General features: G+C 45.3%; 1 protein-coding gene across 17 annotated transcripts in view; it reads left to right on the forward strand.

Annotated features, from left to right (window-relative positions):
* The window catches only part of EIF4G1 (eukaryotic translation initiation factor 4 gamma 1), a 160,139-nt gene that overhangs the window by 131,958 nt on the left and 12,018 nt on the right, over positions 1–16,163 (forward strand). For 10 of the 17 annotated variants that reach the window (XM_081953614.1, XM_081953611.1, XM_081953599.1 and 7 more), the window contains 9 exons: positions 388–488; positions 3,511–3,613; positions 3,695–3,800; positions 7,752–8,005; positions 9,758–9,876; positions 10,773–10,945; positions 11,084–11,209; positions 11,590–11,671; positions 12,832–12,930. In XM_081953614.1, the coding sequence (XP_081809740.1) occupies positions 388–488; positions 3,511–3,613; positions 3,695–3,800; positions 7,752–8,005; positions 9,758–9,876; positions 10,773–10,945; positions 11,084–11,209; positions 11,590–11,671; positions 12,832–12,930 (1,163 nt within the window). The remainder of the gene's footprint in view (positions 1–387; positions 489–3,510; positions 3,614–3,694; positions 3,801–7,751; positions 8,006–9,757; positions 9,877–10,772; positions 10,946–11,083; positions 11,210–11,589; positions 11,672–12,831; positions 12,931–16,163) is intronic. The other 7 variants (XM_081953600.1, XM_081953606.1, XM_081953602.1 and 4 more) reach the window with 3 other exon arrangements.

Here is a 16,163-nt window from a genome sequence, read left to right on the forward strand (position 1 = left end):
TCAGACACTCGGCATACACACTTAAAACTTTTGCAGTGTCCCTGGGTCATGTGATCCCCTTTTGCGATCTTCTGGCAAGCAAAGTCAACGGGGAAGCCACGTTCATTGAAGGGCGGCTAACGTAACAACTGCAGTGCTTCACTTAACCCACTGTGGCAAGAAAGGGCATAAAATTGGGCAAGATTCACCTTTCTTGCTTAGCAACAGAAATTTTGGGCTCAATTGTGGTCATAAGTCGAGGACCGCCTGTACTCCAAAAGTGGCAAATTCTTGGCTCCAGTGGAAGTAGAGTTCTAGCTTTCCCCAAAGTCCAGACTTGGCCAGGAGGACAGCTGGTGCTCTCAAATAATTTCAAAGACGAATTCTTGACTTGCGTTATCTCTGCAGGGGGACGAGGAAACTTGGTATCAGACGACGGTTGGAATACCGTTCCCATCAGCAAGGGCAACAGGCCCCTTGACCCCAGCAGGTTAACCAAGATCACTAAGGTAAGTTGGTCACAGGTTTTGGGTACTAGTAATATTGGCGGAACGTGGTGGCTCAGTGGCGAAGACGCTGAACTTGTCAATCAGAAAGGTTGGCCATTGGGCGGTTTGAATCCCTAGCGCCACGTGACGGAGTGAGCTCCTGTGACTTGTCCCAGCTTCCGCCAACCTAGCGGTTTGAAAGCATGCAAAAATGCAAGTAGGAAAATAGGGGGCACCTTTGGTGGGAAGGTAACAGCGTTCCGTGCCCCGTTGTCACTTGACCACGGAGGCGTCTTCAGACAGCACTGGCTCTTCGGCTTTGAAATGGAGATGAGCACCGCCCCCTAGATCCGGAACGACTAGCACATATGTGTGAGGGGAACTTTTACCTAAAATTGGGGCTGGGGGAGGGTGTCTTCTTTTTCTAGATGACGGAAAGTAAAGTCTCAAGAATCAGCCTGATGTGAGATTGCCTAGGTCACCAAAAATCTAGATTACTTTTTATGACCGTTGGATGTGATGGTCATTATGCTAACCAACATAATACTGAACAACGTTGCCTTTTCCTGGGATTTGGGAAAGCAGGGAACCCAAGTCTTATTTAAACTGCCTTTGCATCTCCTCCAGATGAATTCTATTTATAAGTTTGGAGTATTTTTTAATGTGAACGTGGAAAGTGAGATCTGACAAATATTCTAGCAACAGAAAGCAGGACTACTAACCTGCAAGAAGAAAATACACACACATTTAAAGAATATATCCACCCACCTTGATTTTTGATAGTCTTTGGGATAACATGTTCTAGTTTTTATTTTTAAAGGGTCAAGGCTCAAAATTTTATTGTTCACTACGTTATAATGCTTATAAATGCATCCTGCCTTATCTTTCACATAAACCTGCACGATGAGTTAAGTAAATAAGTTAAATAATGTGTTAAATAAATGAGACCTTCACTTGAGATGTCTATGGAGGTCATGATTGCCCCAAAGGTGCTTTTTTCAAGAGGCAACTGGACTTTCTGGTTTTTCTTTGAAAAACGTTTTACTTCTCCAAGAAGCTTCTTCAGTTCTGACTGGATGGTGGGGAATGGAAGGATTTATATTCCTTGCAGACAGCTGGTCATTTGCATCCTTTTAGACAGTTGTTGAGGTCACTTGGAGGTTTTATCTCTGTCCTCGGGGTCACCTGAGTAATGCATATGGATGTAGAGCCTTAAGCAGAAAAACACCCATTTGCACTATTTAGGTGACCCTGAGGACACAGATAAAACCTCCAAGTGACCTCAACAACTGTCTAAAACAATGGTTCTCAACCTTCCCAATGCCGCGACCCTTTAATAGAGTTCCTCATGTTGTGGTAAGGTTCTACATTTAGGCAAGAAAAACGAAATGCACAGGTAAAGAACAGGTGGTACCTTTCTCAACGGTAGTAACTGTGAGAGGGATCTTGGAGTCCTAGTGGACAACCATTGAAATAGGAGCCAGCCGTGTGCAGCAGCTGCCAAAAAAGCCAACACAGTTCTAGGCTGCATCAACAGAGGGATAGAATCAAGATCACGTGAAGGGTTAATACCACTTTATAATCCTTTGGTAAGGCCACACTTGGAATACTGCATTCAGTTTTGGTTGCCACGATGTAAAAAAGATGTGGAGACTCTAGAAAGAGTGCAGAGAAGAGCAACAAAGATGATTAGGGGACTGGAGACTAAAACATACGAAGAACGGTTGCAGGAACTGGGTATGTCTAGTTTAATGAAAAGAAGGACTAGGGGAGACAGGATAGCAGTCTTCCAATATCTCAGGGGTTGCCACAAAGAATAGGGAGTCAAACTATTCTCCAAGGCACCTGAGGGTAGAACAAGAAGCAATGGGTGGAAACTAACCAAGGAGAGAAGCAACTTAGAACTGAGGAGAAATTTCCTGACAGAACAATTAATCAGTGGAACAGAAGTTGCCTCCAGAAGTTGTGAATGCCCCAACACTGGAAGTCTTTAAGAAGATGTTGGATAGCTATTTGTCTGAAACGGTATAGGGTTTCCTGCTTAGGGAGGGGGTTGGACTAGAAGACCTCCAAGGTCCCTTCCAACTCTGCTATTGTATTGTATTGTATTGTGGTGACCCCCAACCATAAAATTGGTGTCTCGGTTCCTAAGACCATTGAAAATATGTGTTTTCCTTTGGTCTTAGGCAACCCCTGTGAAAGGATCGTTCGACCCCCAAAGGGGTCCCGACCCACAGGTTGAGAACCACTCGTCTAAAAGGATGCAAATGACCAGCTGTCTGCAAGGAATATAAATCCTTCCATTCGCCAACATCCAGTCAGAGCTGAAGAAGATTTGTGGAAGTCTTAAAAACAAAACGCAAGAAAATTTATTTGCCTCTTGAAAAAACACCTTTGGGACTTCACCTGGGATAAATAAGGGCACTGAGTAGTACTTCGAATTGCCATAAGTATCACTTAGTTGCAACATATTTGATGGATTTTGTAATGTTTTAGATGCTTATTGAAGCTGTTACCTTTTTGCCTATGATGGAGATGGCATAATTAAGGGAGCAGAAAAGCACGCATACTTAACTACCGTATTTTTCGGAGTATAAGACACACCTTTCCCTCCCTCGCCCCCTAAAAGAGCGTGGAAATGTTGGTGCGTCTTAGGCACCGAATACAGCCATTTTTGGTCTCCTGAAGCTCTGCCCCTGCATCCCATTTTTACAAAAAATGGGCTGTCAAAATCGGAGGCGTTTTTGCCTTCCCCCCAACCCCCAGAAGCACTCTGCAGGCTTCAGTAGAGCTGGGGAAGGCAAAAATGCCTCCATTTTTGTGAAAAACGGCCTGTTTTCCGCAAAAATTGTGTTTTTGCTTTCCCCCAGCCCTGCTGAAGCCTGCAGAATGCTGCTGGAGGCCATGAAGGACAAAAACCTTTTTTTTCCTACTTACCTCTTCAAAATCTTGGTTAGGTCTTATATACCGGTGCGTCTTATAGTCCAAAAAATACGGTAATGGTAATCAAATGAACTGTGTCTTGTCTTTCTCCATTTTACAGCCTAGTTCAATTGACACTAATAGTCAGCTGTTTGCACCTGGCGGACGACTGAGCTGGGGCAAAGGCAGCAGTGGTGGTTCGGGTGCCAAACCTCCTGAACCAGGTAAGGTGGCAACTGAACGTTTGCGAAATCCGCGATGCCATGGAAATTCTGAACTCGTCTAACCCACCGTTTTCCTTCCAGTAGCTGCTGACACCACCCGTCCAGCCACGAGTACTTTGAATCGTTTCTCAGCCTTACAACAGTCGGCTCCTGCAGAGAGCCAAGATGTTCGGCGTGTGATTCAAAGGTTGGTTGTCTCCTTTTCGCTTCTGTGGGCGGAATTTCCCCTGGTGTTTGAGGGTGGCTTAAGAGAGGGGCGGAAGGGCCTGTTCTGGGTTTCAGGGCCCTTGACAACATTGTGGTTGCTCCTTCGGAATATGTGAGCTGGTGGAATGAAGAGGTTTTGGTCACACAGGGGCTGTGCTCACAAAACACCCTTGACCGAATGACCGAATAGGAATAGAATAAATTAGAGTAGAGTAGAGTAGAATAGGATAGGAGAAAATGAGTAGAATAAATAGAATAGAATAGAATAGAATAGAATAAATGAGTAGAATAGAATAGAATAGAATAAATGAGTAGAATAGAATAAATGAGTAGAATAGAATAAAATGAGTAGAATAGAATAAAATGAGTAGAATAGAGTAAATGAGTAGAATAAATAGAATAGAATAGAATAGAATAGAATAAATGAGTAGAATAGAATAGAATAGAATAAATGAGTAGAATAGAATAGAATAAATGAGTAGAATAGAATAAAATGAGTAGAATAGAATAAAATGAATAGAATAGAGTAAATGAGTAGAATAGAATAGAATATAGAATAAAATAGAATAGAATGGAGAAAATGAGTAACTAGAATAGAATGGAGAAAATGAGTAGAATAGAATAGAATAGAATGTAGAATAGAATAGAATAGACTAGAATAGAATAAATGAGTAGAATAGAATAAAATGAATAGAATAGAGAAAATGAGTAGAATAGAATATAGAATAAAATAGAATAGAATGGAGAAAATGAGTAGAATAGAATAGAATGTAGAGTAGAATAGAATAGAGAAAATGAGTAGAATAGAATAGAATGTATAGAATAGAATAGAGAAAATTAGTAGACTAGAATAAAATAGAATAGAATTCTTTATTGGCCAAGAATGATCGAACACACAAGGAATTTGTCTACGGTGCATAAGCTCATAGTGTATATCTAAACAGCAAGTCATAGGTCATAGATCATAAATGAGAGTTTACAATAATTAATTATAAATTACAAACAACAATTGATAAATCATAAGCCAACAGGGCCGTGATGGCGAACCTATGACATGCGTGCTACAGGTGGCATGCAGAGCCCTCTCTGAGGGCACGCCAGCCATTGTGCCAGGCCAGCTTCACTGCCCATGCATCCACACCTCCCTCTGGCCAACTGGTCTTCGGGTTTCTGCTGCGCATGCTCCTGGGGGGCAGTGCATATACGGGGGACAGGGCACAACGTGGGGCAGTTGCGTGCATGCGGGGGGGGCAGGCACGTGCATTGCATTGTGGGCATGGGCACATTTAACAGCTTAACGTGCACGCTTTCGGCACACAACGACAAAAAGTTTAGCCGTCACTGCAATAGGGGAAGGTAGTAGGAAGGATGAGAAATGAGACAGTGCTGTGGAGATTATGTGTCCAGCAGAGAGATGGCACCGGGGGGGGGGGGATTACCTTTATGTTCAGTTGTTTTGGCATGCAGTGTCCTATCGCGGCATCCTGAGGTCAGAAGCTGAGATAGATCACGCATCCTGAGGTCAGAAGCTGAGATAGATGTAGATATTTTCTCAGACCTCATTCTGGCTCGTGCAGTATACAGGTTTTCAGTGGAAGGCAAGCTGGTTGCAACTGTTTTTTTCTGAATTAAACCGTCTTCTCGGTTTGCACAATACATTAACCCTTGTCAAATGGGCTGGGTTTCCACACTTGAGTTAACACAATTTAGCCAAGGTTAATGCGAACCAAGCTGGAAAATCTGTAATATAGAACTGTCCCAAAGAGCAATTCAAACCATAAATCTTGCGTACACGATCCACAGATATGCAATCACAGTTTTAAAAAGCCTCACATTTTCCTCCACTGACATGAGGTTGAAAACATAGCATACACTTAAAGAGTACTTAATCCCACCAAGCTCCCTTTTTAACAACCCGGGCAGAATTCTCATCCACAGCTGCTAAGGTGTTGATTAATACTGGCAGACATAAATAGAGAGTGTCGGTCAAGCAGACCATTACTGTCAGATTCCGGGTTGTTTGGGGAACCGTGGTCAAAACCATCATGGCTTGATGCTATCAGCAGTTGAGTGGTGCAATTTAAAAACGCCGCTTAGTTCATTGATCCAATTTGCAAAATGTATTGGGTTCTAACAGCATAGGAAATCGAAACGACTTCCACATGAATATTTGCATTTCATCTACCAGGCCTGAAGGAAAGTGAATTTTGCTTAAACTCTGGCTTTATTTTTTTTAAAAAATTATTTTTTTAAATTTTATCTTAAATACAAATAGTGCAAACATAGTACATATAAATCTAAATACAAAAAAGGAATAAAAAGTACAAATATTACGGTGCCCACACAAACACCCGAGACCATTTCTCCCCTTGTATTTCTTCTTCTGTAACGACTAAAAGATATACAATATATTCCAATTGGGCCCTTTTCCCCTACAAAGCAACATATATTCTTGAGTAGATTTATTCCCTTTGCCTTCCACCAACATTGTTTTTATAGAATAAACTCTGGCTTTCTCAGTGCAATTAAAAGCAGCAGCTTCTGGAGGTCTTTTCATTCCCTTGAGAAATGATCTGGATGTACTGTATTTTGGGGAATATAAGACGCATCGGAGTATAGGATGCACCAAGATTTTGAAGAGGCAAATTAAAAAAAAAGACCTCCCCCAAATGGCCCATTTTTCGCAAAAATGGGCCCTTTTTTGTCAAAAAAAGGACATGCATAGCCTTTAGGAGGCTTGTAGAGTGCTCCTGGGGGCTGGGGAGTGGGGCAAAAACGAGCAGAAAATGGCCCTTTTGTTGCCCATTTTTGCCCTCCCCAGTCCCCAGGAGTGCTCTGGAAGCCGCCTAAAAACTATGCACGGCCATTTTTGCAAAGGGGGCGGGGTTTCGGGAGGCCAAAAATGCTGTGTTCCTTGTATAAGACGCACCCAGATATTCACCCTTTTGTTTTGAGGGAAAAAGGTGCGTCTTATACTCTGAAAAATACGGTATTTGTATGATGTCACATACAACATAACTTCATTTTTACTGATGAGGTCACCTGGATGAGTAATGCAATGTCTCAGTTTAATAAACGTCATTGCATTTGCCATGATTTCACCTCTTGGGGTAGTTTTGGCCTGGACAATTGAGTCTTCATTTACATATTGCATTTCATTTTGGGAAGAAACCCTACAATCAGTATGGCAAGTTGGTACATTCCAATGACTCCCTGCCTAACTAAAATGTTTCATTTCGTTAATTGGATGAGTAGAAAAACACCAGTTTAATAAACTTTGGTCTAGTTAATCATGATGTAACCTTTTTAGATACTTGGGAAATGATGATATGTCTGTTCCTGATTTGGGATTGCCTTGGAGTTTTATTTAACTCTTCTGTTGTACCACTTAATGCAATGGGGGCATTAAGTGATGGGTGATCCTTATGAGGGCACCTTTCCACTCCGTTGGAGAGAGTTCTGGGTTCTTCCATGAAGGGCTGGAACGGGTGCTCTCACCTAAAGGAGGGATGTCAGAATATTCATGAACTGGAATAGGCCATAGCTACAGGCCAGCCATTGGGGACTGGCTGGAATAGGACATGATAACAAAGTCAGCCAATGTATAGGCATGGCAACTGGGTCAACCAATGGGAACTATTTGGTGACTGAGAGCCATGCCAGATGGCTCGGAGCCTGGGAGTGGCTTACCTATGTAGCTCTGAGTCTGTGCAAGAGAACTAATCTAGCCTGCTCTCTTAATTGAAACTGGAAATGAATCTCTCCTCTACCACGTTGGAAGAATCTGATGTTGGTATTGTACATTTATTCATGTGTTATTATGTATATAAAGGAGTTAATGAATCCTGCTGAATCAGTTACCTGTGTGTACTTTCTGGATTTGATTTCCGCAACAAACTCTGACAAGGAGCTGTATTTGCTCTGTTTGCAGAAGCAGCAGCAGCCGCGACCGCTCTGAGAAAGGCAGCGAGCGAAGCGAGAGGGTAGAGCGGGCGGAGCGAGGCGACCGCGTGGAGCGATCCGAGAGGGTAGAGCGGATGGAGAGAAACCGAACCCCGATCACCAAGCGCAGCTTCAGCAAAGAAATGGACGACCGGAGCCGGGAGCGCGAACGGCAAGGAGTCCTTGAAACGGTGCGCAAAGTGGCTAGCATGACGGAAGAGCGGGATCGAAGCAGGGAACCTGGTGAGTGGGGGTAGCAGTGGGGGTGCAAACAGGAAGTGAAACAGGATCTCCCTCTCTCCCCTCTCTCCCTTTCCCTCTCCCTCCCTCCCTTTTCCTCTCGCTCTCTCTCTCCCTTTCCACCCCTTTCCTCCCCCTCCCTCTATCTTTCCCCCCTCTTCTTCCCTTCTCTCACCCCCCTCTCCTTCCCTTCTCTCACCCCTCTCTCCCCTCTCTCTCCCTTTCCACCCCTCTCCCTCTGTCTTTCCCCCCTCTCCCTCTCCTTCCCTCTTCCTTCCTCTCCCCCCCTCCCTCCCATCCCAATTCCAGCCCAGAAGGAGCTCTGACTTCTCTTTCTCTTGTCTTCCTTTTTCCATTTCAAAATTTTATTAGTTTATCAAAAAGTGTAGGTCAGAGGGCAGGGGGAAAGAAGGCATTAACTTCTGACTCCTTTTGATGCAGTAGAATAAGGTCATAGCATAAAAGCTCAACTTTTTATATAATAATATATAGACTACCCTATCAAATCAGCAAACCCGAAATCAAGAGTTTCATTTCTTCCCCCTCTGAAGCACAAAACCCAAAAGCGGTTTCCAAATTAATTGTTTCCTTTAATCAAAGTGGTCATTTAACCACCTCTGATAGCTCCATTAACTTTTGCAGCCGTTTGTCCATTGTGGGAATCAAAGTGTCCTTCCATTTGTGTGCATAAAGTAATCTTGCTGCCATCCACATATATAGCCTCAAAGTCCCACATTTTCTTTCAAAGTCATTCTCCATTAAACCCAAAAGAAAAAAATCTCTGGTATTATCTTTTTTAAAAATAAATTTTTTTATTTTTTATTTTTCAAAACAAGCACAACACATCCTTCTTTACATACTGTAAGAAAGTGTATCAGTTGGTTTCAAAAAGGCTTTCGTGCATCTCTTCCACAGGCAACAAACATAATTCATATGAACTCAAGTATTTTAACTCATATATGAGTTAAACATGTATAAATATGTTACCATCATCATACCTCCGTTTTCATTTGACTATAATTGTTTAGACGTCCTTCATCATAAAATATACCAAGATTTAATACATAACCACATACTGGTGTTATCTTTATACTCACCTTGAGAATAGCAGTAGCACTTAGACTCATACACCGCTTCACAGCCCTCTCTAAGCAGTTTGCAGGGCCAGCATATTGCTTCCAACAATCTTGAGTTTTCACTGTCTCCATCTCGGAAGGATGGAAGGCTGAGTCAACCTTGAACTGGTCAGGATCGAACTGCTGGCAGTTGGCAGAATTAGCCTGCAATGCTGCAATCTAACCACTGCCACCACCCAGGCTGTACAGAATCCTACAGAATCGTCGGTATTATGACGTGAATCCTACTCCCAATATTTCTCCTGTGCGCCGCTTGGAGAATCCAAGCCTGGGTTTTGTCCAATAGCCTTGAGGCTGAGTTTTAAAAGTCCTGGCCACACCCCCTCTAGCTGGTAGAACCCAGTTTTTTAACTCAGTCCAGCCTTGGAAAGACGTAAATAATTTTTCTAAGCAAACATTATTTGAATTGGTGTATTTATTTTCAGTTTTTTCCCTCTGCAATTTCTTAATTATGAATTACTAAGGGTTACTTGTGATTGTTTGGCTGCGGGGTGCGTGCGCTGGTTTTCCCCGGTCCGCCGGATAGAACCACCATGACTCGGGAACGATTGGCCGACACAGTGACCAGTGACGATCTAATTGCAGCCGTTCCCTTTCTCTGCTTTTCTCACTCTCCCAGTAGCCAAGCGTGAGCCGGTGGCTCCCGAACCGCCCGCCAAACCTGCCTTATCCGAGGAAGAGCTGGAGAAGAAAGCCAAGGCCATCACTGAGGAATACCTCCACATCAATGATATGAAGGTTTGTTCTGGCCTGGGTGTTCTGACCTAGGCTTCCTAGGTCATTCGTGGTCCCGACAAAACCCCTCTCATTCACATTCAGCAGAGGTCTGGTAAAGAGTCATTCAAAGGAATATTTATGACCACAGACCTTATCTATCTTGGAAAGCTGCCATGTAAATATTTCCCAAATGAGGTGCTGTGCAAGAAAAGACTTGGCACAGAGTCTCTGAGATTCACGGACAGATCTTCACACTCCTGAAATGAATGAATGAATTGTTTCCTGCAAAAGCCCACTCCCCTTTCGCCCCTCTTTTATTTCCCGTGGGAGGGGCCATTCGCCGTCCGCCTGCGGCTTTACTCCCAAGTCGACCCTGATTTCTGAGCTGTTCTTTTCTCCTGGCAGCTCTGCGCACGCACACACTGGGAACAGGCTCCAGCTGTTCCTCTGCCTCACTGCTGTCTAGCTCCAGAGGCAGCTGAGAACTGCCAGACGGCCTCGGCCCCATCTCTGTCTCCGGCACAGAGCCCTTGTCTGAGCTTCCCTCAGCCCCCAAGAATAGCCCATGTTCCTCCCCAATCTCCTCACTGCCTGAACTCTGCTGCCAGCTTCATTGGCTGCCGGCTGGCCACAACAGCAACCCAGAACAAAGGAGAAATTTCCTATCAGTAGGGACAGTCGGTGAAAACTGCTTGCCTTCAGAAATGGTGGGTGCTCTAACACTCGAGGTTCTCAAGAAGAGATTGGACAGCTTCTTGTCTGGAATTGTCCAAGGTCTCCTGCTAGAGGACTAGAAGACCTCCAAGGTCTCTTCCAACTCGCTTGTTTTGGCCCGACCTTGGTCTGCTGGTGCGATCTGCATCAGGTTCTGAAGCGCTCCCCCCCCCCCCCCATATCTCCCTTCTTTCTCTTTCCAGGAAGCTCTGCAGTGCGTACAGGAACTGGGCTGCCCCACTCAGCTCTACATCTTTGTCCGGAATGGCATCGAGTCCACGTTAGAGCGAAGCACCATCGCACGCGAGCACATGGGCCTGCTGCTCTACCACTTGGTCAAAGCAAGCCACCTCTCCAAGGAACAGTACTACAAAGGGTAAGGGTGAGGGGGGGGCTGCGTCTCGCCAGGAAAAGCTGGGGAAGGGTTGGGAGGGGAGGGGAGGGAGGGGCGACGATACACCGCCAGGAATCCTAGAGGCTGGCCCGATCCTCATGCCTGCGTTTTGATTTCCAGGTTGCAAGAGATCCTGGAGATCGGGGAAGACATGGAGATTGATATACCCCATATATGGCTGTACCTGGCAGAGATTATCACCCCCATTTTGAGAGAAGGCGGGATTCCCATGGAGGAGCTCTTCAGGTAAGCCGAGCGACAGCCCTGCATTTTGTCCCAAAAGTGTTTTTCCAAAAAGGCAACTGGTCGTCTGTGGTGGTGGTGGTGGTTCTTTTTTTTAAAAAAAAGTTTCGCTTCTCATCCAAGAAGCTTCTTTTGGTTCTAACTGAATGGTGGGGAATTCTTACGTTAGAACTGAAGAAGCTTCTTGGGTAAACAGCGAAACCTTTTTTTTTTAAAAAAGCAAACAAACAAGGAAGTCCAAATGCCTTTTTTGGAAAAGCACCTTTGGGATAAATCGTGACCTGGATCAATTGAGAATCTCCATAAACACTCCCTGCGTTTTCTGCTCCTGCTTCCTGTTGTCTGACCTTCTTTTCCCTTTCTGCTTTTTTTTTTTTTTCCAGGGAGATCGCCAAGCCCCTAGTCCCTATTGGCAAGGCCACAACTCTATTAGTGGAAATCCTGGGCCTACTTTGCAAAGGAATGGTATGTTCCCCTGCAAGCAACCGTCTGCTTAATGGCCTCTGTGAAGGAGTGAGAAGATTGGCCGTTGTGGGTCGCTTGTTCCCTTAGCTGCCTTAGCACCATCATGAGCCCCTGTCTTTGGGCTACCTGGATGAAACCCCTTCAGATAAATCAGGCTCAAAACCGTGATGGCAAACCTATGGCGCCTGTGCCACAGGCGGCAGGCAGAGTCCTCTCTGCGGGCACACGAGCTGTTGCCCCAGCTCAGCTCAATTGCACATGCGCGCGCGCCTCCCACCAGCCAGCGGATTTTCAGGTTTCTGCCACACATGCGCGGGGGATGGGGCGCATGAGAAAGATGCGCACACATGTGCGGAGTGTAGGGGGGTTGCACATGCCTGTGCATGGAGGCTGCCGGGAGGCCTACTAGCCCAAAACAGTGCACAGGGGTGTGTGTTCATGCTCGCATGCACGGGGGAGCATGTGGATTTGCGTGCGCAGGCATGGGCGCAGGAGGGTCACGCACACATGCGCAGGGGAGCGGAGTGGTGGCGTCGCACAGGTTTTGCATTATGGACGACAAAAAGGTTTGCCACAGCTGATCTAGGAGGCTTTGTATTTCACAGTTTTTGGTTCCCTTGAGCCAAAATGCCACCTAACGCAATGTTTCACTCTCCTTCCACATCTAGAGAAGATCCGTGAGCTCGGAGCAGGTGGTTTGGTGGGAGTTGATAGCAGGGCCTTCTTGGTGGATGATGGATAGGTAGTCCTTAGCTTTAGGAACACAATTGGAATCAGAATTTTTGTTGACAATCCAGGTGGTAGTTAAATGAACTCCCTAAGTCAGGGGTGTCCAAAGTTGGGAACTTTAAGACTTGTGGACTTCAACTCCCAGAATTCCCCAGCCAGCATTCTGGGAGTTGAAGTCCACAAGTCTTAAAGTTGCCAACTTTGGGGACCTCTGCTTTAGATCTTAGATATACTGCAGATGCTGTTTTGAGTCTGTTGCCCCAAATACACAATACAAATTCATAGCACCTGAGGTTTGTGGATATATTGGGTGTAAAGCTATGGGGTCTCTATCAGTGTAGGCTTCATGACGAAGCAGGGGGTGCAGGACGGCTGTCCTTTCAGTGAGATTGTACGCAGAAGGGTTCCAAGTTTGTCTCTCTTCCTTGTAGAGCCACAAGAAGGCCGGAACATTATGGAGAGAAGGTGGATTGAGTTGGAAAGAGTTCCTGCCGGAGAACCAGGATATCAATAAGTTCATCACAGAACAGGTAAGGAGAAAGTTCTTGGGTAGTAAGATTGGTGATACCCCGTTTCTCCATAAATAAGACCCTAGCATGATTTTTCAGGATGCTCGTAATATAAGCCTGTTCTGCACCCCCCCTCCCCCCACCTGTGAATAAACCAGAACACAGGCTTGGCTGTTTACCACTGTTTAATTACTGAGATAACGAATCCTTTGGCTGAGAGCCCAGGCAACTCACTTTCAAATAGCATGGCAGCAACCCAGATAGTTCAAATGAAGCAACGCAAATATTCCAAACGAACAGACACGGCTAGAATACACAGACAGATTTTCTTCACTGCTAATTTGAATGGTTGTTTCCTGCAAATGTCCCCTCCCAACGTCTCACCTGTAAACTCTCTTGGGAGGGGCCAGTCCACAACCACCTGTGCTTAATCATCTTCTGTGAGTCTGCCTATGGAGTTGCTGCTTCCGTTTCTCAGCCCTTCTCAATCTAGCATCAGGGACAAACTGCCTTTGATCCTCTCCACTGCACCATGCCTCAGGTGCCTCCTGGTGGCCAACCAACCTCTCTGGTCCCTGCTCTTGAGTCTGAACCCTTCCCAGGGTCCTCCACATCGTCCAGGGCAGACTCATACGGTTCCTCGCTATCCGAGTCCATCAGCAGCTCAACCAGATCCTGCTGGGGCCACAACATAAGCCCTATCCCAAAAATAAGCCCCAGTTAAGATCATCAGCCAGATGGATGCAATTGAGCCCTAATGCATCTTTTGGAGCAAAAAATAATATAAGACCCGGGCTTATTTTCGGGGAAACGGTAATATCCAAATGGCAGAATATTAAGATTAAAACTCTGCTTTAAGCCTTCTGCTTTCTCATTGCTCACCCTGAAGTAGGGTGAAGTCCAGCAATATTATTCCCATGGGACGCTTATGGGTCTCCGACAAGGAGGACATAAACACTTTTATCACATTTGTGAAAACCAGCATTTTGGGGTATAGTCGTAGCAATAGCAATAACATTTATATCTGTATATTGCTCCATCAGGGTTTACAGCATCTCTGAACAATTTACAAAGCCAGCTTTTTCCCTCCTGACTATCTGGGTACTCATTTTACCAACTTCGGAAGGATGGGATCGAACTTGAGACTATGGGCAGAATTTGCTTGCAATACTGCACTTTTAACTACCGCGGTTTCCCCGAAAATAAGACAGGGTTTTATTTTCTTGTTTGTTTTTATTGGATTTATAAGCCGCCCTTCTCCCAAAGGACTCGGGTCTTTTGACACCCCTGTCCCCCGAAATAAGCGCTTAGCCTTATTTTCGGGGAGATCTTATTATTTTTGAGGTGCAGGAGGCCCCATAGACCAACTGATCCAGAGAGGGCCGGAAGTTCTGTCTCTGTTTCTGGCACACTCTTGCCAGCCCTAGTGTCCCTGGTCCTGCTGCTCTTTTTGCGGCCGCTTCTAAGAGAAGGGGCGCAGTAGCTAGGGTTTGTGGGAGTGGCCTCTGCAAGGCTGTTGCGCATGGATGGTAGGCGCATGTGGGGCACATCGGGCATGCCCCACCCCCTTCCGCTCCCCCGGGAAATGGTGGGAACCAACTGCGCATGGAGTTAAATATTTTAAGGGCGGGCTTATTTTCAGGGGAGGTCTTATTTTAGCGCATGCGCTCAAAAGCCCAATTGGGCTTATTATCCCGGGAGGTCTTATTTTAGGGGAAACAGGGTACTGTGCCATCAGGGGTCCTAGTATTAGCTAAAGTGTTGGATCAGGAGAAAGTGTGGGGAGAGAGTTTGTGTTATGGCTTTGAGCGGTGTTTGTCAACTTTGGCTGTTTGAAGATACGTGGAGACTCAACTCCCAGAATCCCCCCAGTCAGCTACATTACCAAAGGGAGCCCCCTTGTGGAGTATTGTGAAGCCGTTAACCATGACAACTCCACTGTGCTGTACAGTAGAAGCCATGTTAAGGCAAAACAGGATGTAGCTTAACAGAACACACACCACGAGGGGTGTTAAGGGGTGTCTTATCCTCATTATTTGTTTCCAGAGAGTAAGTCATCTGTGTGCCAGATTTGGTTGAAATTGCTTGAGGCGTTCCAGAGTTATGCTGAAACACACACAATATAATACAATAGTAGAATTAGAAGGGACCTTGGAGGTCTTCTAGTCCAACCCCCTGCCACACACAGAGCCATTTTTATATATAGAGATTATTATTATTAACAAGAGGCCGGGTATAAATCTAAGCTTAATGCAGTAATAGTGAAGTTCTGGGCACGTTTTTCATTTGCCCGTGTAACACCACCTCTCTGCAAGCTACCCTGGCACCTGGGTGCAAATCAGGGTGGTGGCTGCCATTTTAGAAATCCCTGCATGGCACTGAGCCAGGTTGGTTGCAGGACTGCCTATCTGCAATTGTTTCTCCCAGCTCCGGCAGAGTTCACGCACTTGGGGCACTGCCGATTAAGCAGTGTCACCTGGCAAGGTCCTCTGCTGTCGCGCATTCCCTCTGGAAAAGCCCTTCCCTCTGCTCTGCTCGCTTTCCAGAAGTCTTGAAGAACACAATTCTCTTCACCTGGCTCATATTATCATATGTGGTGGAGATGTGTAGAACCTGGAAGCTTTTCGGATTCGGGTTTTCCTAGATGTGCCAACATGGCCCTCTTAATAAATTGGAACTTTGAGGAAACTTTTGGCTCGGACTCTGATAAACTTTGGGATGCTATTTGGAATCCTGACATTAACCCGAAACAACATATTGACTTGAAACCTGAAATATTCCTGTTGGGGATCTTACGAGAAACCTATAGTCAAGAAAATGTACCGTATTTTTTCGGAGTATAAGATGCACTGGAGTATAAGGCACACCAAGATTTTGAAGAGGCAATTTTTTTAAAAAAAGTAGGTAGGTAGATAGAGGGATAGACAGGGAGAGAAATACAGAGAAATACAGTGGGTAGGTAGGGAGAGAGAGAGTAGGTAGGTAGGTAGATAAGGGATAGAGAGAGAGAGAAAGAGAGAGAAAGAGAGGGTGTGTAGGTAGATAGAGGGATAGAGAGAGAAATACAAAGAGAGAAATACATTAGATAGGTAGGGAGAGAGAGAGTAGTTAGGTAGGTAGGTAGATAAAGGGGGAGAGAGAGAAATACTGTAGGTAGGTAGGCGGAGAGAGAGTATAGGTAAGTAGGTAGAGGGATAGAGAGAGAGAGAAATAGAAAGAGAGAGAGAAATACAGTAGATAGGTAGGGAGAGAGA

This window comes from Natrix helvetica (assembly GCF_964273705.1).
Source record: "Natrix helvetica genome assembly, chromosome: 5".
In the NCBI taxonomy this organism is placed as follows: Eukaryota; Metazoa; Chordata; class Lepidosauria; order Squamata; family Natricidae; genus Natrix; species Natrix helvetica.